The sequence below is a fragment of the Dermacentor albipictus genome, chromosome 8 (genome assembly GCF_038994185.2).
Source record: "Dermacentor albipictus isolate Rhodes 1998 colony chromosome 8, USDA_Dalb.pri_finalv2, whole genome shotgun sequence".
NCBI classification, from domain to species: Eukaryota; Metazoa; Arthropoda; class Arachnida; order Ixodida; family Ixodidae; genus Dermacentor; species Dermacentor albipictus.
This window is the reverse complement of record NC_091828.1, coordinates 82,540,277-82,568,222: the sequence shown is the minus strand read 5'-3', so window position 1 is coordinate 82,568,222 and position 27,946 is coordinate 82,540,277. Positions and strand designations below refer to the sequence as shown.

General features: G+C 44.6%; 1 protein-coding gene across 1 annotated transcript; it reads left to right on the top strand.

Moving 5' to 3' along the window:
- The first annotated feature begins 141 nt into the window (after positions 1-141).
- On the top strand, positions 142-27,089 carry Npl4 (nuclear protein localization 4). The gene is made up of 13 exons (XM_065427692.1): positions 142-317; positions 498-578; positions 708-820; positions 1,674-1,859; positions 3,249-3,297; positions 3,454-3,542; positions 4,168-4,471; positions 5,449-5,607; positions 10,769-10,895; positions 12,768-12,928; positions 21,489-21,797; positions 24,225-24,330; positions 26,238-27,089. The coding sequence occupies exons 1-13, from the start codon at positions 315-317 to the stop codon at positions 26,351-26,353; spliced, it is 1,803 nt and encodes a 600-aa protein (XP_065283764.1). The 5' UTR covers positions 142-314; the 3' UTR covers positions 26,354-27,089.
- Positions 27,090-27,946: the final 857 nt, after the last annotated feature.

Genomic DNA, 27,946 nt, shown 5'->3' with positions numbered 1-27,946 from the left:
CGTAGAGCTTCCATCATCATTTATACAACCAAAGGACCGTTTACCGAATTTCATTTTAGCTAAAATGGCATTCACGCAACGAACCCCGTTTGATACGACACAGTTTCGGTTCTGTTCTCGCTTAGGTGGCAGCACCGTTCAAACATCTGAGCGTCTGCGTCCGAGAGCAACAATATGGCCGCAATGGCAAGCGGAGGCAAAAGATGAAATTCATCGTCTTCACGTCGCCGTGCCGCGTCTGATTCCTCTTCGCCTCCTGCGGGGAAACCGTCGTTCGCAGCTACAGGACTCGTGCCTGATACCCGTTCACTAAAATGGTCAGTGCTTAGATCTACCTGGCCGCACAAAGGACGTGCAACGTCTGTACGATAGTCGGACGGACCTACTCAGCTAATTCATACAAGCGCTAATGCACCAGCCGTGTGTTGTTTTGGTGTCGTTGAGTGTGTTAACATTTAAGCCGGTGACTTCATCTGTCGGCGTGTGCGTTTTTGCAGATACTCCGTGTCCAATCTCCGGAAGGGACGAAGAGAGTCGAATGCGAAGCAGGGGAAACGGCGGCTGTTCTCTACAACAAGGTACCTTTAATTACTACAACACTCGCTGTAGCAAGGCTCATTGTTTCGGATATCATGTGCCAAACCTGGCGCAACATTCTTTGCAGCACAAAAAAAGAAAAGAATTGATCGCCCTTTCTATTCTCACAGATAAAGAGTGCCTTCAACTTGCCCGATTTGACGTGTTTCACCGTCTATAAAAACAGAGAAAAATCGAGTCCCATACCTCTGCAAAATACCCGGCTGTCCGCGCACGGTTTCAAGTAAGTCACCCCATACTTTTCCGCTTTGTCCGTTCGACATTTAACGTAGAGCCGATATTGAGTTGTGTGTATATTCGCTCAGTCAGCCAAACCGAGGCGATCATAGCATCTTTCGAGCGAGCATGTTGTAGCGCGAAGTTTGTTCTCGACCTAAACGCAAGTTTCCCGTTCCTAAGGATCTCCGCGGAATTATAATAAATGTACAGAACGCGCAAGTCTTTCTTTGCGGTATGTCGTCATTGTTTTGGTGCGCGCTACCCACTTCACCGCATGGATGCCCGCACCTATCGAACCACCGATTTTAAACCTCTATTAAATGTTAGAGGAAGGCAACCACGTCGCCAAGCGGCTAGCGCACTCGTTGACTGAACTTCAACGGCCATCACTGACGCGTCGACACCATGACCTGGGTTACAACACCCTTTCCGCTCATTCTACGGCAATGAATCCTTTGTTTCCTTAACCTCTTTATCACTCTTTTACGTGTATTATTCGTATTCCTTTGTGCTTCTTGGTCGCGTTTAATCCTTGTGCCAAATAGAACTGTTCTATTGAACAGACATTTCAACAGTTAACTTACTTCAGTACAGTTAAAGCTTTCTGTGTGACAGGCGCTAACAGCATCAGTAACCTTCATTCAGTGCACTCAAGAGAACCAACGGTGCTCCCCTGCAAATAATCTGTGCACTGGTCTGGCTTTTCTTTTTCTCAGCACTGTTTCAGACTCTTCCTTTTTACATGGCCGTGTCACTCTTGGTGCATTTTCCGTGTTCAGTTATATTGCTATTGCAGCAACGATACCGATTTTCTTTACTGCTTGTTCAACCGTTTTTTTTTTGCTGTTTTGCACCAGACATGGCGACATGCTGTATCTGGTACCGACAAACCAAGCTGCTCAGGGTGGCATTGTCAATGTTGGCAATGGCACCATAGAAAGGCGTGCCAGTCCTGCTCCAGCTGCTGCTGTCACCGAAGACGAGGTGGACGTCTTTCTTGCGAAACAGTCCGGCCTGATCGACCGACCACGTGATGACAAGCTGTGAGTGTTTCACTTAGCCGTGATGACCTTTGCATGCCTCCTGGCAAGTGGGGGACAAAAACAGAAAGATATTGTATTTTGCTTTTTTCGCCTTCCGAGCTAAACTGCTCAGAAAGCTCGCATTGTGTCATGCCTGACTAGTAGCCTCGTGAACGCTCACTGCACTGTTACCCACAGCGCTGTCTATAAAAACTTGCACATTTCAAACATGTATCACAAGGAAACTACATACAGTGGAAACACGTTAGTACATACCTGGCGGGAACACTGCTTAACTGTTTGCCGAACGGTAGCACACGCTAACCTGCAACGACAAGTTTGTCTCTCACTATGTAGCTTACCCATTGTCTACAAAACTTGCGTATTCCAAGAACGTGTCACATGGAAACTGTATTACATCGACAAGTATGCCATAAAAGGGTCGTGCTTAAGAGAAAGATAGAAAGTTCAATGATAGGAGGAAAGGTTATGCTAGCAACACACCTCCCGTTCCACTCCATGGGAAATACGTGATTTGCAAAGCATGAACGATGCTTTGCCATACTGCAAAATTTTATTTACCATGGCAGAGCGGTCAATTCAAGTTTCATTTGTTAGATGCAATGTAGCACCTCGCATGTACAGCTCCTGCAAGTGCCTGTGACGCTGCTCACAAGAGTGCAACATCGAAGCTTCATATAATGAATTGTAAAGGGCATGAAAGCGTCTGTGAAAGGTCTTGCAAAGCGATGTCAGGCGCTGAGCATCCCCGAGACACTTTGTCGGCAGCGTTTGCAAATTTGCATTACTGGTGTCTGCGTGAAGCTTTCAGCCCGTGTGCAGCTAGTGATCTGGATGCTGGCCAACAATTTTGCTCAGGTGTTTTTTGCTTTTCTTCAATAAATTCTCAAGTATAATGCAGTTCATGTGATTGTGCGTATATTATAGCTTGAAAATCTGGTAGGCCATTATTCTCGCAGGCGTTTCGATTTCAAAGTACTAGCATAAAAAAATGTTTATTTTATGTAAACATGAGCTTCATCACTAAAATTATCTTCTCACAAACTAACTTCTTCAGTAGGCACGTCTAAAATATTTTGTAACTGTACCTAGACGTGGCGCCATCTGTTTTGCTTTTGGTAAAGCAAGAATTTGCCACAAATGTTTCTCGCATTAGTATATAAACAGCACTCGCGCTACCACAAATATACATTTTTTTCTTCCCTTCTATTATTTTGCAATGCATCTACAGGTAACGAATTTATGATGAATGAATATTCATTACACTGGTCCATGCTTATCAAAATGGTGGATTTAGCAAGCAATCTTTCATGTATCCTGCAGTTAATTGTAAACGACCTTGAGCATGTGTTACCATTAATCATGTGTGTCCCACTTGTTTTTTTCAAGCTGTCATCATGGGGCCAATGCCAAATGCGTCCACTGTACTCCCTTGGAGGTAAGGTGTCCTTGCTTGATTGCACACTTTTTGATTCAGCCGCATTCATCAGTAGTCACCGAATGTGCCTTCTCGCTGACCTGAGTGTTCCTTTTTTCTAGTTCTATTTGTTTATTTGTTTGTTTATTCATCTGTTTACTTATTAATTCATTTCAGCCCTACGACGAAAACTACATGCGGGAACACAGCATCAAGCACTTGTCCTTCCATTCCTACCTCCGCAAGATCACCGGTGGCCTTGACAAGTGAGTGCTGCACAGCATAGACTTTGTCCATAGCAATCTGCGTTTTCATTCTTATTAATTTAAAAGAAGCCTTTGATCCAGTTCATCGTTATTACTTTCTTTTTATTTTTCGCTGCTCACAAACTGCTTTTTCTGTGTTCACCAGTCCATCCTCCTTGTCATGCTGTCATTATTGTTTTCAAGCCACCTCCACATTATTGGCTTCACCCTCGCTGTGGGGCAAAGCTACATGAAAAAAAGAGAAAGAAAGAAAGAACAATAACGAAACATTGCCCACTATTTCTACTACTGGAGATTGAACTCATGCCCTTAGAGCAATGCGTAAGTTATGAGCTGGACACTTTAACCAATGAACTGTCGCACAACTTTCTGATTTGGTTCGTGAAGTATTTTGAGCGCCACGCAGACGGAGGTTGTTTGTCTCAAGTAGTCTTATTGAATTCAGAAATTTCGGTATTTGAGCACCGCTAATAAAGACACATGCCGTGTTCTTATGCAGGGCCCTGTCTGTCACGTTCTGCAGCCCAAAGGATGTGCGACCGATTAGCGTGCCAAGTCATGCTAACGTTATGGTCACTGAGCAGGGATTGAAACGTAGCTCGTTGCATCGTTTGCTCTCTTGCAGGGGCAAGTTTGCGGGACTAGAGAACATCAGCTGCAAGTTGCGCCCGGGCTGCCGCGACCATGCGCCGTGGCCTCGGGGCATCTGCACCAAGTGCCAGCCGAATGCTCTGACGCTGAACCGGCAGGTGTACCGGCACGTGGACATGGTCATGTTTGAGAACCCGACCATCGTCGAGCACTTCCTGGACTTCTGGCGCGAGACCATGCACCAGCGGATAGGCTTCCTGTACGGCCGCTACGAGCCCCACAAGGACGTGCCATTGGGCATCCGCGCCACCGTCGCTGCCATCTACGAGCCCCCGCAGGTGAGTGTGCAAACATGGCCGTGTTTATGCATATACTGGAACAGAGAGAACAAACTGTGGATTAGAAGCAAGGCCCATCCGATTGCACAATACGAAGCTGCTTCGCTGCTGCAAAGTAAATACATTCCCTTATATTGCACAAATCGTGCCCTTATCACCATCAGGCTAGGCTGGAGCAACAGAAGAAACAAGACAGCCAGGCAGATCTTGAAATGTCTGTCTCGGAACACTCAAAGTGTGCAGCTCACTGCTGCCTAAATGTGCACAAAAAAAGTGCGCCAGTGATTCCAATTCTCATCAGCCAACAGGAGCGCGCTCCTGAATGCTGCGTGACTGTAGTAACAAATCGCGATTAGTCCCTTTTCACGTTCGCCTTTGTTGTTTTCATTTTTGGATGGAGAATTACAGTACTGCATCTATCTGAATCTCTGATCTCTCGTGTTTATGGTGATGCCGAGATACCAGATGGTGGAGCTGCATCAACGAAAAGCTGCGCTGACACGATCAGTAATGCGATAGCACCTCCAGAAGTCAACAGCCCTCCGGATTTCGAAGACAGCACACTAAAGGAGTGCAATTGTTTCTAAATTCTGCTGCACATTTATTCCTAATATAAAGGAGGGTCTTAGGACGGCTGAAGGAAAACAAATTTTTAAAAAGTCACATTTTGAGCAAGTCGGCCATTTTGTTGCCACATCTCCCCCTTAATTTCCCTACATTTTTTACGTTGTTGTGTGATCCTAGTTTTTGCTCTGCCCTGTGAGATTAATATCGTCTAGATCCTACTGTACACTTCACTTAGACAGGCAGCAGCTGCCAGAACTCGTAAAGGGGGCGGGGGAGGATGAGGCCGAAAAAACTTCAGCAAACTTCAGTGGCTGTCGTAGAAGACGCCACCTTCGTCTGAAGACCAATTTCTCTTTTATGATGCACACAGCGTCGTTTTATTGACTGAACTTCATGTGTCCACCTTACAGGAGAGCACGCCAGATGCAATCAAACTCCTGCCAGACGAGAAGGAGCAGCTGGTGGATGAGCTGGCATCTCGGCTTGGATTGGTTCGCGTTGGCTGGATCTTCACCGACCTTGTGCCTGAAGACCTCCAAAAGGGAACTGTCAAGCACCTCCGAAACATTGTGAGTCTTGATTTCTCCCCCTGTGGGTCTCTTGTGTACAGTAGGGTTCTGTTAAAGACCCTTTCTGGCCTGAATTTGTGTTTGACATCTGCAAATATATATTTTATGCACCTTAATAAGAAATTAAGCCAAACAACGGGAAAAAGAAAAATCATGTCTAGCCTTTTGAGTACTGACACAAAATGCTTTAGGCTCTGTTGTGCTTAATCAGTAGCTACTGACCCAGTAATCTTGCTAAAGAAACTCTTTTGCTCCAGTGTACGAGGATTGTTTAGCTATGTGCTGGTGTCTCACTACCAGTCATGGTTTCGACTTTGAGGAGAATGTGACGTAGAACGCACGCTCATAAACAGCAGTGATCACCTGAGCGCACACTAGCTCACCATCTACCAATTGATCTGTGCTCTTGTTTTGTCTGCTAATATGGTGGGAAACCTGTGCATTCCGGCACCATCATACTGCTTTGTTGGACAGAAGTCCCCTGCGCAGTATGACCCGACTTGAGAAAGGTTTAGCCACATTTTAGCATGTCCCCAACCTTTGTACCGTTTGTGATTTGCTGGGTAACCGTGGAGATGTACGGGAAAAACAATGCTGGTAGCAACATCTGGTGATCCATTGTCTAACCAGAGAGTGCACAAAACCAATACTTCAAGTTGCATATTCTAACTAACTGCTGTGTAAAGCGTTGGTAGCAACATAATCATAATGTACATACTTTTAGGAGAATTTTCATCGATAATAACGCTGACACGAAAAAAAAAAGAAAAGAAGAAGAATGCATTGTAGTTAATAAAATTGTCACAGGAGGTCGCCACCAGCTTTGCTACTGCCGGCCATGGCACCGGTAACCTGGCAATCCGTAAACGGTAAGAAGTCTGTGCGTACGCTTCGTGCACGCGCGTACGTACACTTCATGTGCGGTCAGTGCAAGACACCCAATTCAAACAGTGTTGAAACGTTTGCCGAATGGGGAGACAAACCGATAACGACGTATGTCACCAAAATTAGTCGCTGAAACTCGTGATGTAGCATTGTTTACAAAAGGTTGGCATGTGCTGCTGCACTATCCGAGTCGCTGCTCACATGAACTTAAAATTAAATTAAAATGTGTTCTTACTGGCGTTTTGCTATTGATACATTACAGATCATACCTATGAGCTCACAGCAATGTAAACTGCCAGTTATATTGAGTTGGAATTTTGGTGTCAGTACCCCTTTAACCTTATAATATGCAACACATTGTTTTTGCTACACTGTGTTTGATGCCTCAAAATTGCAAATTTAGGTGCAGGAAGCAATGCTTGGCCTATAGTAGTGTCTCTGATATGCTAGAGTAAGTCCTCGATTGTGGATAGTTCCACATATTAATTAATTAATTAAACTATCTTACTAATTATTTTTTGAAAATAAGTATTGTTTTATTTTTGTACAATTGTACTCTCATGGCCAGGAATCGGGTGGGAGAATATACAAAGTTTTGAATATGAATCAAACATTTCACACTAACTATTTGTATTTATAGCTATTCAATATTTTTGAATATTAGAAAATTACCAAATATTTCATAACAACCTAGTGTCTGTATGTCTGTTAAACAAGGTATCACAATTTATCGGGGGCCAAATTCAGAAAGCTTTTCATTTGTAAGGGATGTCTCGCTTATAATATGCGCAGCATCAGGATTGGTTGTAATTCACTCTTACAAAAAATTCTAGTGTACGGTAAGTGCTTTTTGTAAATGCAGGCCGAGAAGTGAAACAACAAAATTTTTTGAAGGCATGCAGAAACAAAATGAGAAATCCAAGGCTGGTTTTGGGTTTTGCGGTGGAAACCAATATGACAACCTGTAATTTTTGCTCGGTATTCTGTCATTTAGTGTTTCAGGCAGTCTGGTCATATAGCAGTTTTACTTTTTACGCTGGAACCACTGATTTTTCCCTTACTCATTTACTCATGTCTATGGCAGACAAGTCCTTTAGTAGCTTTTTCTTCCTTTTTAGTTAACTTCTGCTGTTCTTTAAGCAGTCGTTTATTTGTGGCTTTTTGGAGAGCTAGTCATACTGCAACCATTAATTTTGGGGGGGCTTGTTTGCCACCAGGCTCTAAAAGTGGTTGATAGGACATCTGTACTGTTGTTCATTGATGAATTGGTGATCTAGTGTTTAAAACTGATTGTTTGTACCTGTAAAGCTGTCCTTCTTGCACAAGTCAGTACATGCAAGGTGTCTAATTATACCTAAATAAATGTTCCTGCTATAAATACATGCAACTGCATTTTACTTTTTGATATTCGATACTTACTATTCATATTCAATTCATATCCTAAGAATTTGGTATTCACCCACCTCTACCAGAAATAAATGTAAAAAAGTTGGCCTAATTTTTCTTGACATGGAACTGTGTTTGGGCTTCATAGCATCAATGTATTGAAACCTTCTTATCAGGAAATCTGCATCTTGTAGGCAGCTTGTGACATTTCTAATGATTAAATTTGCCATGCTGAATGCGTAACTCATTGTCACAAATCATCTGAAGGCTCTTTGCATGCCCACTAAGTCGCGTAGCCAGCCTTAGGTGCTACAGTCCATAGGTGCGGAAGAGAGGCCTGATTGCAGCATGTGGACATTTCCGAAATATCTGATAGAAATTCGGTGGTCTGCTTTACCACGTCTAGATAAAGTATGCAGTCAGAGTTGTAGCAACTGCGACTTCTCGCGTCTGGTTTTCAGTTGAGGCTTTTCTTGCAGTCAGGCATTTACTGGTGAGAAATTGCGATTCCTCTAATTATGGGGTTTATCATTCCGAAGCTGCATAGTGGATTCCAAGGGACTGACTCTGTAGTAGAGGATTCCGGGATAATATTTGACCACCTGGAGTGTTTTCTTTAATTTGCATCCGAAGCATGGTGCATGAGCGTCCGTGCATACTGCCCCTGTTGGGAATGCGGCTGTGGCAGTTGGGGATCCAACCCACGACCTCCTGCTCGGCCGTTCAACTCCATAGCCAATGAGCCATCACGGCAGATGATTGTGGTTCTTACAGGAATCATTACAGGAATTTAGGAAACTGTTCTTCATTTTTAATAGTATGGACATCTTCTCCTTATAGAGAATAAATATATTGCTAGATCTTCACATTGCTTCCATCGTCGCACTGCAAGTATTTACAGCGAAGCTGTCAGTGTGACTAGAAGTGCTCGAAGACGTCATATGCGTGTATTAACAATGTGCTGGAAGAACTAGACACTAATTGACGGAGTTTATCTTTAGCACTTAAAGGAACACTTAAAAGAAAAACTATTGTTGAGCTGCGTTAGAAGTTGCCCTTCTACAATACCAAAAAAGATACCTTTACTGCGAGATGAAGCTTGGTAAGCCAGAAAAGATGCGAGAACGAAACACGCATAGCGATGCGGTCCTGCACCAATTGGCCCATGGTGTCATAGAATTTTACAGGATGTGCTCGGGCCTAGTCAAGTTTTATTAGCAAACACAGACTATATGGCATCCCAAATGAGCCAGAAACAGAACTTAGCAAGTTTCCAGAATTTTCACTTTGCCAAAATGGCTCATATGAGAGAAAACACTTTGAAATCCATGACATTATATATGACGTGCCAGGCACGAGATTCCGGCATGAATTCAAATAAAAATATATATTCGTGCCCTTCATTTTCTCTTCTTATAGTCAGCTTATGCAGTAAACCCATGTTAATTTGGATTTCGCACTACAGAAAATAATGACAGAGTTAACCAAATGTTAAATTATCAAGGCTATCCAGAAAACAATGAAACAAATGCTTACTATGTGAGCACGCTTTTATTTACTGAATGAATGAGCAAATCCTGTTTCTTTATTGCGCAAAAGTATTGCAGAAGCTGCATTTCTCGTCATCTCATGACTGATTGGCTCTCACAGCGGCAAAGGCCTCATGACTTCCTTGGCAGCGGGGCCACAGCACGCGCCTTCATTTGAGACACAACCTCTTCCCCATTTTCTCTCTCTCTCTCTCTCTCTCTCTCTCTCTCTATATATATATATATATATATATATATATATATACAAATGAGGAAATTCATATGAAAACACCTTTATTCTCAGACATTTTTGTATGTATGTGCTCTTTTAAGTAACCATCTAGAAAAACATTTAATGGAATGTATGTTGTTTTTATTGTGAGCCTTTCAACAATACTTAATTGCAATTATAATCGGCTGTGTCGATATTGTGCAGCACATTAATTCATTATACGCTGCATCTTAAACTACATAATTGTTCAAGATAGGCTGTGTAAAGTTAAGGCTGCAGAGCAGGTGGCTTTTACAAAACAAGTAGCTTTGTGCTTGTCACTGCCAGAACCTTGGATATGGTGTAGCTCCATTGGTAGTTGATACTTAGCTGGACTGTTGAAAAATGCAGTTGGTTGAAGTGTTAAGTTGAAAATCAATTCAGTATGCCACACATTTTCTGGGCATATTTCTCGAAAAGTGGTGCAAGGCATGAGGTTGCTGGCAAATGGTTATGCTTTGCCTACTAGCTGGCTTGAATTTTGCAATATAACATGCCCCCACATTGCTGCTTAGAAGCTTCATTGGTGCATTTTAGTTAATTACATGCTTAATGAGTGAAATTGTTCGTGCACATAATGTACACATAGCATAGCACAAGCACCACTCGCCTAACTCACATATACTTCTGTATGTAAGCGGCAATGTTTTTATTCCTAGTGGCCGGTAGTACATAATAAATGGGGACACTAACTTAACTGAAGTTTAATGCGAAAAGCAGTTAGATATAAATATGAAGAAAAGAAATCTGAAGAGACAAATATTAAAACATCATGTATCATACACAAAGCACCATTCATCAAAAGCTGTCCTGCACACCCTCTAAATATCTAAATTCTTTGCTTGCAACCGAAATATACGGTGTACTCGTACCGACTAAATCATACTGCATTTCCGTGACCTATACAGTCAAGCGAAAACGCTGTTCTGGGTTACAATAAACTATGCAGGACTTATCAAAATATGATGTGCCCATCCGCGCATTTTTTTTTTCACCTTGCTGTTGTGCTCTGTTAGACACTCATTGATACACCGCTGCGCCTGCCCAACAGTGATACGTCATGGTTGGCCATTTTTCTTCTGCCCTGCAGGAGTCTTGCTTCTTGAGCGCACAGGAATGCATCATGGCCGGCCACTTTCAGAACAGCCACCCGAATCCCTGCCGTCTGTCTCCCGACGGCTACTTTGGCTCCAAGTTTGTCACAGTCTGCGTCACAGGTCAGTGTGACCGGTGGCAGCGCGCACTGACTTGTGCATGGCCACTGCTCCCTTGTCCTCGCTCTTGTGTTGAGCAGCCACACGGGGTCATTCATCCGAGCGCTTCGCTAAGGTGGCACCAGAGTCCCTCAGTAATATTTTTTTTTCATTTTCATTTTCTTTGTCTGGTCGTGAAACTTCCGTGGGAAATTGCAGTATGATTGCCGAGGCAGATCCAGTAGAGTGTCATTTAGAACACGCTAGCACTGTCTGGAGGAGGCTAGCTTGTACGTGTATTCGTGCAGAGCTGTGTAAAGTAACTTGCTGTGCTAAGGAGTGAGTTGTAGGCCAAGTGGAACTAAGTTTTGGACTGCGTAAAAGTCTAGGTTGCAGATAGTGTGGATATAGAGCAATCTCCATGCAAAACATTATGCTTGAAGTATGAGCATGTGCGCGACGAAAACCCAACAAGAAGAGACGTTCTTGATTCTGAAACTAAAGGAAATGTCGCCATTGAATCGCAGGCACATTGTGAAACAGTGCAGCGCCTACGCATGGTCACCTTGGTTTGCGATTTGTGTCATACCTGCTAACCATGACTACGCCGTCTGCATAGGTGCTATTTGAAAGTTATAAAAAAAATTTAGATACAGTGGAACCCCGTTCATACGTTTTTCACCGGGCTGGGGAAAAAAACGTAACAGCCGGGAAAACGCAACAGTGAGGAAAGCTCTGAAAATGAATGAAAAAATGCAGCTTCAACTATAGACAATTTATTTCCACAGAGTGCGCTTAGGGTTTTAAAAAGTGTGTAATGGTGGCTTGCCGTTTGTTTCGCTCGCTAGAAATCGCCACACGTTTCTCAATAGCCTGGAAGGCCGCATTGCTGTCAGCGTCGCTGTGAGGTGCGACGTACCTGCGGAGGAGGTCCAGAGCCGTGACGGCTTCTCCAAAGCTAGGATTTGGCCACTCCCCGGCATCATGCGGCTCGTGCTCCTCATCGTCACTGCGCCACGGCAATGGCAACGGACGAAGGAATATCCGCGGGAAATTTTGCCCTCTTTGGCGTAATCATGCTAATGTGCTAAAGATTGTTTAGTATTACTGCGGAGCGCGCGCGTCCGAGCAGCCCGGTTGCACGCAGCGCGCCGTGGGAGAAATGTAAACAAAAAAGGAGAGCTGGCCCGATAGGCAGAACAACGCCACGAGCAACGCCAACTTCCGCTTTCACTTTAGCTTCACAAAGAGTGACGTCCAGGCCTCTCCTGAGTTTCCTTCTTCCTCCGTTTCCAACAACGATGCGGTGACCGTAATCACAGTGATGATAGTGAGAGCATTTTTCACGAATGGCCACTTAGAGGCGGTCTCTCGAACTGGCGTGCGGCTTCTTGCAGCGAGTTCCATAGCCAAGCCCAGCCAAAACTCGTCAAAAGCCAAAATGCCGGTTGGAACGCGTTGCCTAGTTTAGCCCAGCTGGGTGCGGGGTGCTAAGTTGCGACGTATCATGCGGGAACGTTTTCACAGCTACTATGTAACAGCGGGGTTCCTTATACATTGTATCCTATGGAAGCTATGCTGGGACCGGATGAAAACGACGTAGCAGCCGGGAAAACGCAGCAGTGAGGAACGTAACAGCGAGGTTCTACTGTATTACCTGCCCCGCAGCCTTGCCAAGGTTGCTTCAATAGCACATACTGCTTATGTGTTGCCAGTGTAGCCAAAGTCAAATTTCATTGCAGTTGTGCTTTAATACAAGATGACCTTTGCAAAGCGCAAGCACTCTCTAAATTAACCAGTGAAAAACAAGTCCTCCACCACGGGGCAAGAAGAGTGTGAACCAGATCGACCAGTGGAATTCATCTCTCGTGTTTCTTGTATCGCGTGTGTGTACAGGTGACTCTGAGCACAGGGTGCATATGGAGGGCTACCAGGTGTCCAACCAGTGCATGGCGCTGGTGCGGGACAACTGCCTGGTGCCCACGCACGATGCCCCCGAGCTCGGCTACGTCCGAGAATCCTCCAACGCCCAGTACGTGCCTGACGTCTTCTACAAGGTGTGTGCGTGTGTGTGCGCGTGCTTCTGTGCGCGCACGTGCGTGTGCTGTGCCGCCTCAATGATGTGCAAGTCTATGCACCGGCAGCACAGTAGTATGGGCTGAGCGGTAATCCACAAAGCGTCTGTAAATACTCCATTGTACAGTCGAACCCCACCATATCAAACCCGTTTACATCGAATTATCCTGTATATCGAACAATTTCTGAACCCAGTATAGTTATGGCGAGTATATATAGCAAAATTACGCTTACTTTGAACAAAAATAGCAGTGACTCCCGTTATATCGAATGTCAAGCGGTGCAAAAGTGCCCCCAGAAGTTGGCTTTCCCTTGTGGCGGCAGAGAAACCCGTTGGCGCAGCTTCATCCACCCACTCTGCTTATCGTGACCGTGCCGTGTCATGTGAATCATCGGCATCTCCTTGTAATAAATGATCCTGGCCTGCCCACAGCGCTTGCTCAGGCAGCCAATCGGAGGCTCTTGTGCCCTCGTCGTACAAGGTGGTGCAAGAGGTCTCGCTGCTTTTCTGGTTCATTGTGTCTGCGCCTTGTGGGCCTTCTCTTGCAGTGCTGCCGTGATGGCTAGCGCAAAGTGACAAAATTTGCTTTTCGCCGTGAAGCTCAAAATCGTGAATCGATTTGAACACGGTTAGAAGTCGGACGTCGCCGAAGCGTGCGAGATTTCGAGGAGCACTGTCAGCACGATGTTGAAGGGGACAATTAGGGCTAAAGCGGACAAACTCACGACGCAATGCCCGTGGCGCTCTACGCACGGCGACGTCGATGCAGCTGTGTATCAGTAGCTCATCTGAACTTGCTTGAGACGTGGCGGCTTCCATGTGCCTGGTGGTAACTAAAGATTCTGATGAGTGCGATAAAGCCGTTGCCGGTGTCGCCGAAGTTTGGAGAGAGCTGTCAGAATTTCCGGAAGCCGTTGACGGATCAACGGTCGACGAGTTTGTGAGTGCGGATGATGGTGTCGCGACAACGGGAGAACCCGAAAACGAAGACTACATTGCTGACATCGTACCGAGCACAAGTTATAGTGGGCACAATGAGGAAAGCAATGACGATTCTTTGCTGACATCATCTGAGGTGATTCGTGCACTCGCATTAGTTTGGTGCTTCTGTGCGAATGTGGAAGGTTGCGGCCTCAGCTGCTCCTACTCCTTAGACAATGTGGAGAAGTGCGTGCGTCGCAGGCAGCGAAATTGCCCAAGCAGAAAGAAATGCAGGGCTATTTCATGCGAAACTAAGCTAGTTTCATCAATAAAGTGATTTTATAAATGGTGTGTGCTTTTATGACATCCAATTATTCAGCAGGCTTGTATCGAATTATGCCCTATATCGAATTGATAGGTGTTTTTTTTTTGTGAGTTCGATATAAGTGGGTTCGACTGTACTCCAATTTCACACTCTACAGGCAACACTGTGGAAGCTACGCAATAAGTGTGGGCGCAGACATCTCACTCAGTGTGTTTGTTGGGCAGTCGTTTTCATGTATGGTGCTTTATACAGAATAACTAGTCTATATATTGCAACAACTTGTGAACACAAGGTTGCATCAAATTAGATTTATTTTGTACACCTTTGTGATTCCAGTATAGAATGCACTATGTTTTGTTCGCGAGCGCAAGCCTTGGCTGCTGTTAGCATAAATGTGTCACTACGCTCATTTAGTGGTAAATGGTTCCAGATCTGTCACGCCTTTTGTGTAATAAATGCGTCATAGATATAAATACAAAATATGTCGCTACAAAAAGTATGAAAGTTAATGCCACATCAAATTGCATAATGCATATATACAGTTGCCAACCGATAATTCGGACATGCTTGATTGTTTGGACAGCTCCATAACGCAGCCACTGCCCCCATAGACTTGATGTATAAGGATGACCGAAATTTCTGACACCTTACAGCGTGCTGTGCGGTAATTTAAACTCCGACTGGCCATGTGCCTAATTTGGCCACTGAATCGAGCAGGCACAGCGATATTTTCGTTTTGATATGTAACCAGCATGGTCGTTGGCCATATCACCGCAACCTTCTCAAAACCGAAACTAACAAAGCCTAGTTAATCTAGTAGCCACCTGAACCGCACGACAAGCTGGATTTGCCCCATTTTGTCGCGCGAGTTCTGTTCCACTCTTATCATCCACCGGTCATCATCCACCGGTCATCTAAGCGTGAAAAGGAATAACATAAAAGGCATCGCTAAAATATCACGGCCACAGCCCGTCTAGGCCAAAGGCAAGCATATGTGTGCATAGCAAATAAGGCAAATTTGGGCTGTATTCTCGGACAATCACTTTGGAGGATACTTTCAATTTCGTGATACTTAGTGTGAGTAGCACTAGAGGCGTAAATGGGAGGCTACGTTGTCACACTGTGATACACCATATTTTTGGGCATATAACCTGCCACCACGTATAATCCTCACCCCCAATTACCACAGCCCAGAAAGAAAAAAAGAAATGACCCCACATATAATCCGTGGAAGTAACTGCATACAACACTGCTCAAATCTTCGCAAGAACAGTCTTAATTCGCGGATGCACGACTCGTCCACATCGTATCTTCGGCCAGCGGCTCTGTTCCCCTATTCTTCGGCAATGCTGACAAAGATGGATTCACACGCTGGACGTTATCGCAGACGAATCAGTCACACAATATCTGATGTAAATCGGATCACTTCGCAGCTAGAACTCGCACAACAGTGGATGACCTCGTGGACGGAGAAGCCCTCGTATCGGCAGTGGTGATGGAGCAAATGTGACTGAGCCGAAAATTCTACCGGTGATGTGGCTCACCGCTGTGTCGCGAGGCACTTTGCGCAGACTGAGGGAGCGCCACGGGAATGGGTGACGTATGAGCTTGCCTGTGCAACATGCGCAATTTACCGTATTTACTCGCATAATGATCGCACTCGCGTAATGATTGCACCCCTAAAATTTGTCGTCAAAATTCATTTTTTTTTATTTCCCGCGTAATGATCGCACCCCGAACTTGCCGCAGCGATATGTCGTGTGCTAAGTCTAGCGAATAATGATCGCGCTTACCACCTGTCGAATGCTACGCGAACGACTCTTCAAGACAAGCCAAGCGGCCTGCACGCACTAAACATTCTTAAGTAGATGCCTCATTTCATTACTTTCATCACTTTCCGCACTTCCATGACAAAATGAGGTACAACCAAACTTGCCTTTATTATGGGTTGGCTTTATAATGGCTGATGTCAACAAAAACAATAAAGGCGCATTTCGATTCTTTTCATCTGCTTTTGCACTCGTGAGCACGCAACAAATCGCGCGCGGCAATGATAGTAGCCACGTTTACTCTGATACGTTAAAAGTGTACCCTATTCATACGCCGACGCTTGTAACACAGCTAAGATATTCGCCCACCATTAGCGGAAAGTAGTGAAGACAGATGCCGCAGTTTCCGCAGCATGCCCGTCATGTGTTTCTGTCACTGGCAGCTAAGCGCGCCCACCTATTTCTGTCCCCTCAAAGTGGACATGGCTACGTTATTGCCGCAAACTTGCCGATGTTAACGATATTATTCATCACTAATACGGAAGAAACTGTTTCAATGCACGTAATGTACTCACGAGAAGAAAAAAAAAAATCGCATTCGGCGCGTTCGGCTCGCTCCGCTAGCCGCCATTTTTGTTTTGGTGTCCCGCACCCGCAATCTCGCATCCCGCAGCAAACGCGGACGAAAAAAAAAAATTCTTTTTTCCCGGGAAATTTAACCCGCGTAATGATCGCACCCCTGAATTTGCTTCAATTTTTCTGACAAAAAAAGTGCGATCATTATGCGAGTAAATACGGTACTTACTAGACAGTTTTAGTGTAGCGTACGCTATTCCATTGCGTAAGCTAAAAAATAGCGGGTCGTCACTGCGCATGCGCTAAATGCTAAACGAAATAGTGGGTATAGCGGGCGTACGCAACGCAAACGAGTTAGCGTTAGCGTTTTTGCGGGGTTTGCGGAGTTTGCGTGAAACATGGCGGCGATCCCGGCTGCCCGCTTCGAATTGAATTTGGCGTTGCTTTTGTAAAATGCACTTCGTTCGTAGCAAATGACTGTGTAAACGGCTTTCGCTTAGTCTCAGGCCGCTTCGACGACAGAGTATTATGGATAACTTCGTGGTGTTTTCGAGATCGCTTCTCGTTTCGAACGAGTCGAAGCCTAACGAAAGAAACGTTCGAGATGTCAGCGCCACCTATCGCTACAGGCGCGAAATAGCCGCAACGACGGAATATGGCCTCAGAGATCCGAAGATATTGTCGGCCAGCTAAAATTGTAGAAAACGTGCGCTGCTTAGCGTACGCTATCTTATAGCGTATAGCGTACGCTATAGTTGCGTACGCTAAACTAAAACTGTCTACTAAACGCAAAATGGTGACACGTATTGTGGAGCACAATGGGTGACCGGGAAAGAGGGGAGAAGGGAGAGTCAATATGTGGGGTGGGGAAGAGGTGGGATTCCCTAAAAGATAACGAAACTTTGAATGCTGAGGAACCTTGCCCTGAGGTGTGGCTTCATGGTAGTGTGCATCACACTGCTATGAAGCCACACTTCCTGGCAAAATTTGCATATGATTCTCACCCCCACTTTACTGTCAAATCTTTTGAAATTTTGGTGCAGGTTATACGTGCAAAAATACGGTAGGGTGCTTGGAACTGGGCCAACATTGCTGTCGTTCATAGATGCCAATGCATCTTGCGCTAGTCACACAAAATTAAAAGTATCCCTCAAAAGTGATCTGAGAATAGGGCACCCCCTTTTTGGCCACATGTGGCGTAAAGTGACTTTTTCTCCGGTAAATCTGGTATTTCAGACTCTTGATCATTCGGACTGTTTGGCGGTCCCTGTTCGAATTATCGGTTGGGGACTGTGCCGATATCTTTTATTCAGATGTTTTGCGCTTTCTGTAGTCGCAAATGCAAGCAGTTAGGGAAGTCTCTCTAGCCTTCACAGCACTGCCTGCTATGTATAAAGCAGAGTACAGTCAACTTCTATTAATTAAACTCCGGCTAATTTGTTTTTTGGTTAATTCGATCCCGAGCGAAGGTCCCAGCCAGCACCCATGCAGTATTACAGACCCAAACTTAAATTTTTCGATGCTAAGATTGGCCTTCACTGGATAATGCGAAGTTGACTGGACAGCACGCACGTGCCCAACCACTAAGGTGACTCCAGCAGTGACTGTTTTAGTAGCAGCGTCTGTCTCGGTCAAATTTAGGAGACAGTGAATGTGTTGAAGACACATTATCTCTCTTAAAAACTATTTTAAGCCAGCCCGGTCAAGCTTTTCAAGCAATAACTGTAGGTCACGATGTCTGATTACGGTACTTAACAGATTCTAAGGAGCGCCTCATTGTAGAGCACAGCTCTTAGGCACATGTTCCTGCGGTGAGCATCGGCGTAACCGAGTGAACGAGCGCAGCAAAAGATGAAAGTGAATGCGGAGCACAGCGGAGGATGAACAATGCGAGGAGGAGAGTGGGGAGGAGGGTTCAGCAGATCCATGAGGGGGAAAGCAGAGAAGGGTATGACGAAAGTGCGAGAAGAGCAGTGCAGGGACGATGACTACGAGATGGTGCCAGAGTAAGTAGTGTGCGTCGTCTGGGAGGTCTGTATTCTGTGGCTGCTGTGAATCATGCCCACACGTCACCCACGCGCTGGCTCTTGCGATCTCCAGATTAGCGAGGCAGTCGCGGCACACTTCGCTCCGTTGGCATTGTGCCGCACGAGACAGATTGTCCGCACCAGCCGACATGAAAACATCACGAAATGAAAACACGTATAGCGCTGCGTTCAGATCTCATTAGGGAATATTATAATAGTTGGTGAACTTTTTTCGAAGAAAATTGGGCCAAAAATGGCCTGCGCGGTGCAAACGGATACAAAAACATAACCGCGTTTGCGGCATTTGTAAGCTTTACCGCATAACATGGCTTTGTTGCGGTAAAGCTTACTTTTTAAAAAGTGTGCAGCGATGTTGACTAAAGAAAACCGGTCTCCATCGTGCAGCACATATTAGACCCTTGCCCGTTTTTCTTGCTAAAACAAATCGGGTGTGCATTAGATTTCTACTTTGTTTAGAAATTATAATGTAATTTCTGCATTATTTTTCTACTTTAAACACAAAGAAGGTGGGTACACGTTTGATTTGGGGGTGTGTTAGAATCACACACATACTGCCAAATGAATCGGCAATGTGTTTTGGCATCTCTTCTGCATCTTGTTTAATTCGACCAACCAAATAATTCAGTCAGTTTTGTCAGTAAACTGAGGAACGAATTAATGGACGCAGACTGTATAGTTTCCCAAGGCCCTATGTTCATCCCCATGCACATCAGCTTTTATCTTTTCACAAAGCTGAACCAAAACCAAAAACGATGAATTGAAGCTCTAACATTAAGCTAGGTGTATGCAGCACTACATGATAATATTTTGATGATCATCTGATTGCCATTGGTCTTCAAGAAAATGCAGACTACTTTGTGATGAGACCTGTAATATCATCAACGAGGACAAAAGTTGCCTTTGGAGTACATTTCTTATGCCGTGAGGTCGCGGTGCCATACAGGATAAAGAATCAACACAGCAGACGACACTGCAGCTAGCTTCAAACAAGAGGTAAGCTTTAACACACGCTCAGTGTTTTCTCATCAAAAATTGGGAAGGATCTATATGTATTGTACAATGGCGACAGGTTTCCCCAAAACAGCTTCTCCGCGCGGTATTTAAAGTCGGCTTATCCGCAACACAGCCGTGTTATGCGACAAAGGCATATGAGCACTGTGAAGGCGCATTTCGGCCCCATTTTCTACGGTAAAATAAAAATAAAAATGCGAACGTTAGAATCAGGTAAATACCATAGTCAGACATTGTGAGCTACTGTTATTGCTTGCAAGCCTTCCTAGCGTGGGCCCGAAGTAAGCATTTTCAACGGGACATGACGCGTGTTCAACGCATTCACTCTCGCCTAAACTCTGCCGAGACAAGCGCTGCCACTAAAGAGGTCGCTATTGGGGTGACCATAGGGGCCAGGCGCATGCATATGCTGGCTTGTGGAGTTCAAATTATCTGACAAAAGTCTATATTAGGATTGACATAACGAAAGTTAGGGCCCATATAAATGCACAAGTACCAGCTGGGACCTTTGCTTGGGATTAAATTAACCGAAAATTCTAATTAAGCGGACTCGAATTAACGAATGTCCGCTGTAGCAGATTCCCATAAGATCCATCAAGAAGGGCATTTGGATCAGCGCCCTTCTTCCTACTGTTACTGGGTATATTCATTGACGCAATTTAATAAACAGGCTGAAGTAAGTGAAAATCTGCAGTTTAAATTTCATTAAGAACTTAAGAACTGCATACTTTCTGAACAAGCTGACTATCGTCTGCTCATGCTTGGCCGCAGCTGCCCGCACTGCAGCTAAACTATAGCCATACTGCTTATCATAGTCATATCATATCATATAATAATCATATCATAGTCATAGCCATCTGGTCTAATTAATTTTGATTAGTTTTGAACATTCAGCATGCCCCGAACCACTCAAAACTTAGTCAGGCCACACATATACATGCCAGCGCATGCTCACTCCTGGCACCTCCTTGTGCGCCTTGACTGACATTGCTTTGTGTTGAGCTACTGGCAGCACTTCTAAATGTGCAATTTGGATGTGGGCAACTCCCTGCCCTCACAGGTCTCTGTAGTTGACGGGGCTCCAGGTGCATGGTGATCCTGCCAAAATACCAACATCCAACTGTAACAGGTCGTTTGCTTCTTGAGTTGCACGCCTTCGAGGTGTGTCGCCGTCTTGGCCGAAGCTCATTACGAGTGAACATAAAGACAACGTTTTGCCTTGGAAATTTTGTGACTGTCGTAGAGATGAGTGCAGAAGGAAACGGGCTACTTGCCACTTCACGACAGTAACCGCATGCAGCTGTCTAGTACACTGTAGCACAGCAAAGGGATGAAACACCATGAACTCCACTGTAAGTTGAGGGATAGCCTCCGAGTTTGGCGCATCGTATGTGCCAAAATCTGAAGTAGTGGTGTCTCCGTGAACATTTAAAATCAAATTTGAACTGCACACCACAGTGACATTCAGTAAGCAGAGCATGATGGGCACGCCCGGCTCCGCCGTAGGCTTCGCAGTGCAAGGCATTGAAGAAGTAATGGGGGCACCAAGAAGGGGATCATGGGTGATCTCTGATTTCCAATAACTCTGCTTGTGCTGAGTGCATTGAAGTATGTCTTCTGGCAAAATATTTCTGAAATAGTCCTTGAAATAGAAATTTCAAAGGCATTGCCCCACTCCAAAAAAAAAAAAAAATGTTGACAGCCCCTTTGAAAGGCATCCATCAGCAGTTGTGACCTCTGCACAAAATTAGTCCTCTGGTAGAGTCAGCAGCTTAGCCCATGTACCTGGCATTTCTATTTACACAACATTTTGGCATTCCAACTTTCTAAGTACTCCGTTGTTGTTTGGCACTGGATGAACAATCATTGCCACCCTTCGCGGCTTTGCAGTACACCGACTCTTACGGTAACGAGGTGACCCAGTTGGCAAGGCCGCTGCCCATCGAGTACCTGCTGGTGGACGTGCCCGTGTCGACGCCCAAAGACCCCAAGGAGCCGACTTTCTGCGCGGCGCCGGGCAAGCAGCGCTTCCCCGTCGAAAACCGCCTCCTAGAGGGACACATCCAGGACCTGGGGGCCGTGGCCACACACCTGTCTCAGTTCACTGCTAACAACGCTGGCACTGACAATGCCCTTGAGGCCTTCTCTGACTTCCACCTGCTGCTGTATCTGGCCTCGCAGGACATGGTGCCACTCAGGGTATGGCGCCATGAATGCATTCTTTATATAGGTGGGCAGGGGGCAGCAATGGAACTATTTTCGTTATTTATGTAAAATATTCGATGAAGTTTGCTATGTGTATGTAATTTATTATGCTGATATCAGACCTGAAATCAGTTCTGAGGTAACTGCTATAGTTTCTTATTTTACAACAATTGGCATCGTCTAATTGTCATCCCCCAACTAAATAATTAACATGACTGGAATTGTTCTTGGTTTTCGTGTCATAATGTTCACAATGGCCTGTTCTGTGCTTTAAAGCTATTTGCTTATCTTTTACTGCACACTAGGCATAAGAAAATGATTGTTCAACTTTATTATGTGTATTGCCTTACAAATTACTTTTGCAGAAGGTGAAGTATAAAAATATTTATGGTATGCAAGAATGGACAGTTTTATAGCACTCCTCAATGCTTCAGAAATAATATGCATGAAACAGGACGATTTTACCTTCATTATTTGCAAAATGCCAAAGGGATGAGTGACAGCAACTGCCCAAAAATTAAGAGCTGAGAAAACGTTGCCTAAGGTGTCGTTTGTGAGAATCATTACAAGAAAGCCTTAGAGTGCCTAAAACCTGCCAGGACAGCAGTTCTTTACCAGCCAGTGAGGTTTTCTTTCATTTCTTACGTTTTCTTTGCATTTCATTGCAATCCATGGCATTTTTTTAGCAGTATCATGCAGCTTGTTGGTGGTCCTCAAATGCCTTGCAGTCTTATCACAGCCAGCAATCACACAAGGGTCCATCACGATTGGCTGTGTTCACGTCAATAGGTAGCTTTATCTTTGCATCCCAAGCTCTTCTTAATCTACAGCATCTCTTGACAAGCTCACCTACCTTTGTGCCCCTTAGAAATAGCTTCTCTGTTGCAAAGAAAAGTGAACATATCCTTGCCAGTTAGGGCAAAGCAACTAAAGAAATTCAAGATAACCAGGCAGATATCGATATGTCAGTTTCGGAAACGCTTCGAAAAGCACATCTCGCCACTGCTGAAATGTGCACCAAACAAGTGTGCCACTGATTCAAATCTGTGTTGGCCAATTGGAGTGCTCCATGCACCCACATGACTGCTGTAATGAATTGCAACGGTAATTTTTTCTTTTCACAATTGCTTTTTTTTTCCTTTTAGTTTTGCGTGCAAAAATACACCACTGCAGCTACCTTAAGCTCTGATCTCTCCTGTCTGCGGTGGTACCAAGCTGGCGGCGCTGCGTCAATAGAATGCCGCTTGCTCCGTGGAGTGATGGCACCTCCCAAAGCCAGATTTTTCTCGCAATTTTTGATGACGGCACACTAGGAAAGTGCTGTTTTCTCAATTTCTGCTGCACATTTTGTTGTATTTCACCACAAGGTAAAAAAGAAAGAAAGGTCCAAGGATCTCAACAAGCAACAAAAAATTAAAAATTTGGACCAAATTGACCATTTCGATTGCCACCTCCCCCCCTTAAAGCAACACTGTCTTTGTGGAGTCAGATGGGTTTTGATGTTGGGTCCGGTGGTTGGACTGTGGATAATGTGAATGCATCAGAAGTCTTCATGGAGTAGGACTCGGCGATGGGGAGGGTGTTGTGGGAGCAGTCATCCACTGTGGCCTCGGTGTGGACACCTGTGCTAGCTTATTGGCAGAAAGGAAATGCCCGGCATGGCCTTGTTATGTAACACTACTTACAGCCATGTGTTACTCCAGGTTGGCCGTGCACTACACGACAATAGTGAGGCAGAAACAAATGCTTTCAGAGTGCAGACTACCGGTGGACCAGTGAAGAGTGACGCATCATATGAAGCTGCTTTGGCCAAAAAGACGTGAAGCAAAACCTCACTTAGATTGACAGTTGTCTTCGATGGCTTTGGCACAGTTGTTTCCTGTAGCTGAGTCGGCACTTGATGCATTAGTTTCACGTAATATTTCCCGCGTCTGCAGCTGTGCCTAGTTAGAGTCTGCAGAAATTTCACAACTTGCTCAACAATTTTAAGTGCTTGCTTCAGGTGGGGATTAGGCTAGTGAGCTTAAATTTTGCACAGATATAGTGCACAGCATAGACCGACAAAGTCTCTTTTCAGAAACATCCCAGAATACTAATTGGAATGACCACATGTAGTTAACCAAAGTTAACATAATTGTCTGGTAAGCAGCCTTATATATAGCAAAGCTTGTGTGCAATTTCTTAGTGTTCACATTGGCTATAAACCGGTTTTAATCACCTCGGTTCTATGCAAGATGAGGTGTAGCTGGGTGGACTTAACGAGACTTTGTTTTGCTCGCTGTTTTGCTCACTGAAACTGAAGAAACTGGTAGACTGTGCCTCATCTTGTTGTCTGATCTCGTATTGTGTACTCATTCATCTCCTATCATTGACATCACATTTCTTTTCTGTGTTTTCTTGCGCCTTGTGCTGGGTTACCAGGAGACCATGGTGCCCCTTCTAGAGGCAGTGCGCACAAAGAACCAGGACATGGCCCGGCAGTGGACAACAAATGACCAGTGGCAGACGTTTGAGCAGATCTTACAAGGTATGTGCTATGCTTAAACTCTATATATGGTTTTGAAAAACTTCGCTGCACTGTACTCCATTTAATACACAGCAAGCAACACTGTGTGAAGACTAGAACGAATTTCCTTGCCACCTGCACCCGCGACCAAAAAATAAAGTGTCATATATGAAAGCAAAAGAACAGGAATTTGTTGTGTACTGTTAACTTCATGCATCCTAGTCGCGTTATGCGAAGGATCTTTACATAAAAGACATGATCCGAACTGGTTCACTGCGGAACAAGCCGAGTGCATACCTGTTAACTTTCCAGAATATTTTTCCATAAAGTTTACAAATTTGGGCTCATTCTACAATTTTACGCATGTTGAGTGACGTTTATGAAAAATGAATTCCAGTAGCGAACAAGTTCCGTCCTGCTCTCTCAGTCCTGCTGTTGGAAGTTCTCTGACGGTGAAAGGGTGCCAGTTGAGTATTTGCTTCGGGCAAGTTTATACAGACAGGTTTCTGAAGCAGGTGAAGTCCTTATAGAACGTAACAATGTCAAAAGAGTGTGCCACTTCATGGCACCAATGTAAAAGATGTGAATATATTGATATTTTTTTTATGCCGCATCGACGTAGCAGCACCACACTTATGTGCTTACATGTCATTTGCAACAAAGCACGCAGATTTAGGCCAACTTTTATCTTTCCTCCAAAGCAAAACTCGCCCGAACACATGACCACCGGAACTCAGTCCAAGGTTGCTCTGCCTATGTGTAGCTTCTGGTAAATTTTAGTGTATGTCTCCATTGTCGTCTGCTTAGCAGTATGACCCCATTGTCATGCTGCGTGCCTGTATAATCTCGTGGGCATTGAGAGATTGGCTTTCTCGCATAGTACATTCGTCTGGTGGCTGAGCTCTCTGAATTTTGAAGGGTAAGAGGAGAAAGCCTCGGTATTCGGAGCATGGTTCTGGATACAACGCGAGGAGCTCTCTATAGCTCTGGTATTATTAATTCAGAGCATCGGTACATTCGCAGGTGGTTCTGTATATAATGGGAGACACTTTGATCAGCAGAAGGAAAATGCTCAGTATGTTCTTTTGAATGTTGCCATTGCTCAGTGTCAGGTATGTCAGTAGACTGGTGCTTTGGTTATTAGGATTTGTTCATATTTGATACTGCTGTCATCACTTTAGCTTGTGTTATAAACATTTAACAGCACCCAGTAGGTGCCCTCAAGGATAAATTGATGTGGACCTCATTGTACATGCTATGCTTTAAATGGATGCTAAAGGGAAATAAGTTGAGCTGTGTTAGTGAAGTACCCTTCTTTAATACCAAAATAGTCACTCTTATCCTGAGAGTAGGTTTGATAAGCCAGAAAAGACACACAAGTGAAAGATTAGTGGTGATGCTGCCTTGACCTCTGTGGATGTAAGAAATGTGCTTTCACGTTGGATGCAACTTCATTTCTAGGAGACTCAACTGTTGCTCAAAAACTGCAGCAAAATGCACTACTGTTCCAGTTAATATGTCTCCGCATTGTTTGTGGGGGGGGGGGGGCAGTGCAATTAACTGCTAACTAAAACAGTAATGCATTTCATGGTAAATTTCGAATCTGTATTTCAAAATATTTAGAGAAATTTGATCAAGGTACACTCAGCGTTAGAGGATATTGCATTGGATGTTCGAACTGTGAACACGATTTGCAAAGCTTTAGGTGTAGTAGCATTGGAGCTACTTTATTACCATCTGCCATCGCTGTTAATGAATCTTAAGGACCTGTCTTTTCTCGTAGTCTGTGTTTGGTGCATGTTGTTTCAATACAACTCTTGGGGACTGGTTGGAATCTCTGTATGTGTTCTTTCTTTCTTTCTTTTTTTCTTTCTTCTACGGTTGCACTGTTCACTTACCACGCTAAGTAAGACGTTACCACATTGCAGGCACGACCGCCGAGAACAGAGAAGGCCAGTCATCTGTGTCATGGACGTGTCAACACTGCACTTTCCAAAACACCAAGAGCGGCAGCACGTGTGAGATGTGTGGCCTGCCGCAATAGGAAACAACTTTGTCAGCTGCATTGCGTTGGCTTGGACTTACTTTCCTTTTATTCTTCCTTTGTTTACTTCTTCCTCTCTTTCAATTGTGCTCTCTCATTCCTACCCCAAATTTCACTGCTGCAGCCCCTTTCCTTTTTTGTTTGCAACGGGTTGTTTCCAAGAAACAAGAGCCTCTGCTCCTAAAATTCCACAGAAGATGCGCTGGAGGATGGCTTGATTCGTACTGCTGCGTTTTGCAATGCAACCCTGCACCTGAACAAGGGCTGATAATTTATTTAAAACCTGTTCAAAGACTTTGTTTTTGCTTGTGCTTTTTCCCTATGTCTTCTTTTCTTTTCTGGTTTGTGGCCCTGAGGCGGTGGTACCTTTTTGAAGCTACCTGTGCCTTCTTGGCTCACCCAAGCTGGCACAGATACCTGCAGTTCGAAATATAAAATAAAGGATGCAGTCATATGGCTGGAACGTTAAGGAGGGTCAGTTCCTCATTAACATTGTCCAGGTGCCCTGGTCCACAAGGATCACACCTGATTTGAACGGTTTTGCAACAAAGCTGTTAATGGGAATTTTGAAGCCGTCTTAAAAAGGCGGGCGTGCAGCAGCATGGTCGATATCAGTGAAGAACACAACCTGCGTCAGACCTGCAACGCAACCTGCAACATGACCTGTCATATCTTTTTCGCTTTGAAACGTAATTATCAATGATTATGAAATAAAAGTTGCCTTTTGTACACCTCACACGAATAGAGGAACACCTTCTTTGTGCTGTCTTGGCCAGTAATCCGTAATTTCAGTTTGGAAAGTTGTGTTTTACCGGCTCCACGTTCGTGGTTGCCTTAGTTATGAGTTTGTACGACCGCGGTGGTAAAGAGCAGCCAGCAAACGCAACCTGCATGGGAGCCCCAGAGCAATCCTGTGACCAGGGCATCAATGGGAATGCGCAGCAGCGGCAGTGATAAATCGTCACTAGCATCAGCCAGCGAATAGACCCGTAGCACTTCCGAAAGGTGTGAGAACTCACTTACAGCTCCGCAGTCTTTGATGTATCAGTTGCTCAGATTGGCACCCGTGCCTTTCGAGTAACCCTTCAACTGCATTGGCTGTCTTCACATTTCTTGGCCACGGCAGGTAAACAATGCATAATTGTTTCTGATCATATCTGCAAGCTCTCGGCAGCAAGTGTGCATCGTTTAAAAAAAATAAACATTTCGAGAAAAAACATTCAAAACTGCAAATATTTAGCAGCTCTTTGATTTGCAAACTGAAATGAACAGAAGTATATACCTGTTATTTATTTTTTAATGACAATTTTCAATAATGTGTGTAAAGACACGTATGCTATTAAATGTAGCAAGGTGGGTATCTTTTGTTCACACAACAGATAACTCATTGCTGTACTCGCCAATGATTTTATGCAAGACTTTTCTTGACCATTAAAGGTGGCGCAGCTTTGTAGTGCTATCAAGCCCTTCGCAGACACCTTGTACCACGACAAGCCTAGAGGTTCAGCCTTGTTAGCAACACATATTGAATAAAGTCGTAGTGCAGTAGAGGGCACGGACAAAGCAGGTGTGTGCCAATCTGCTTCATTGGTG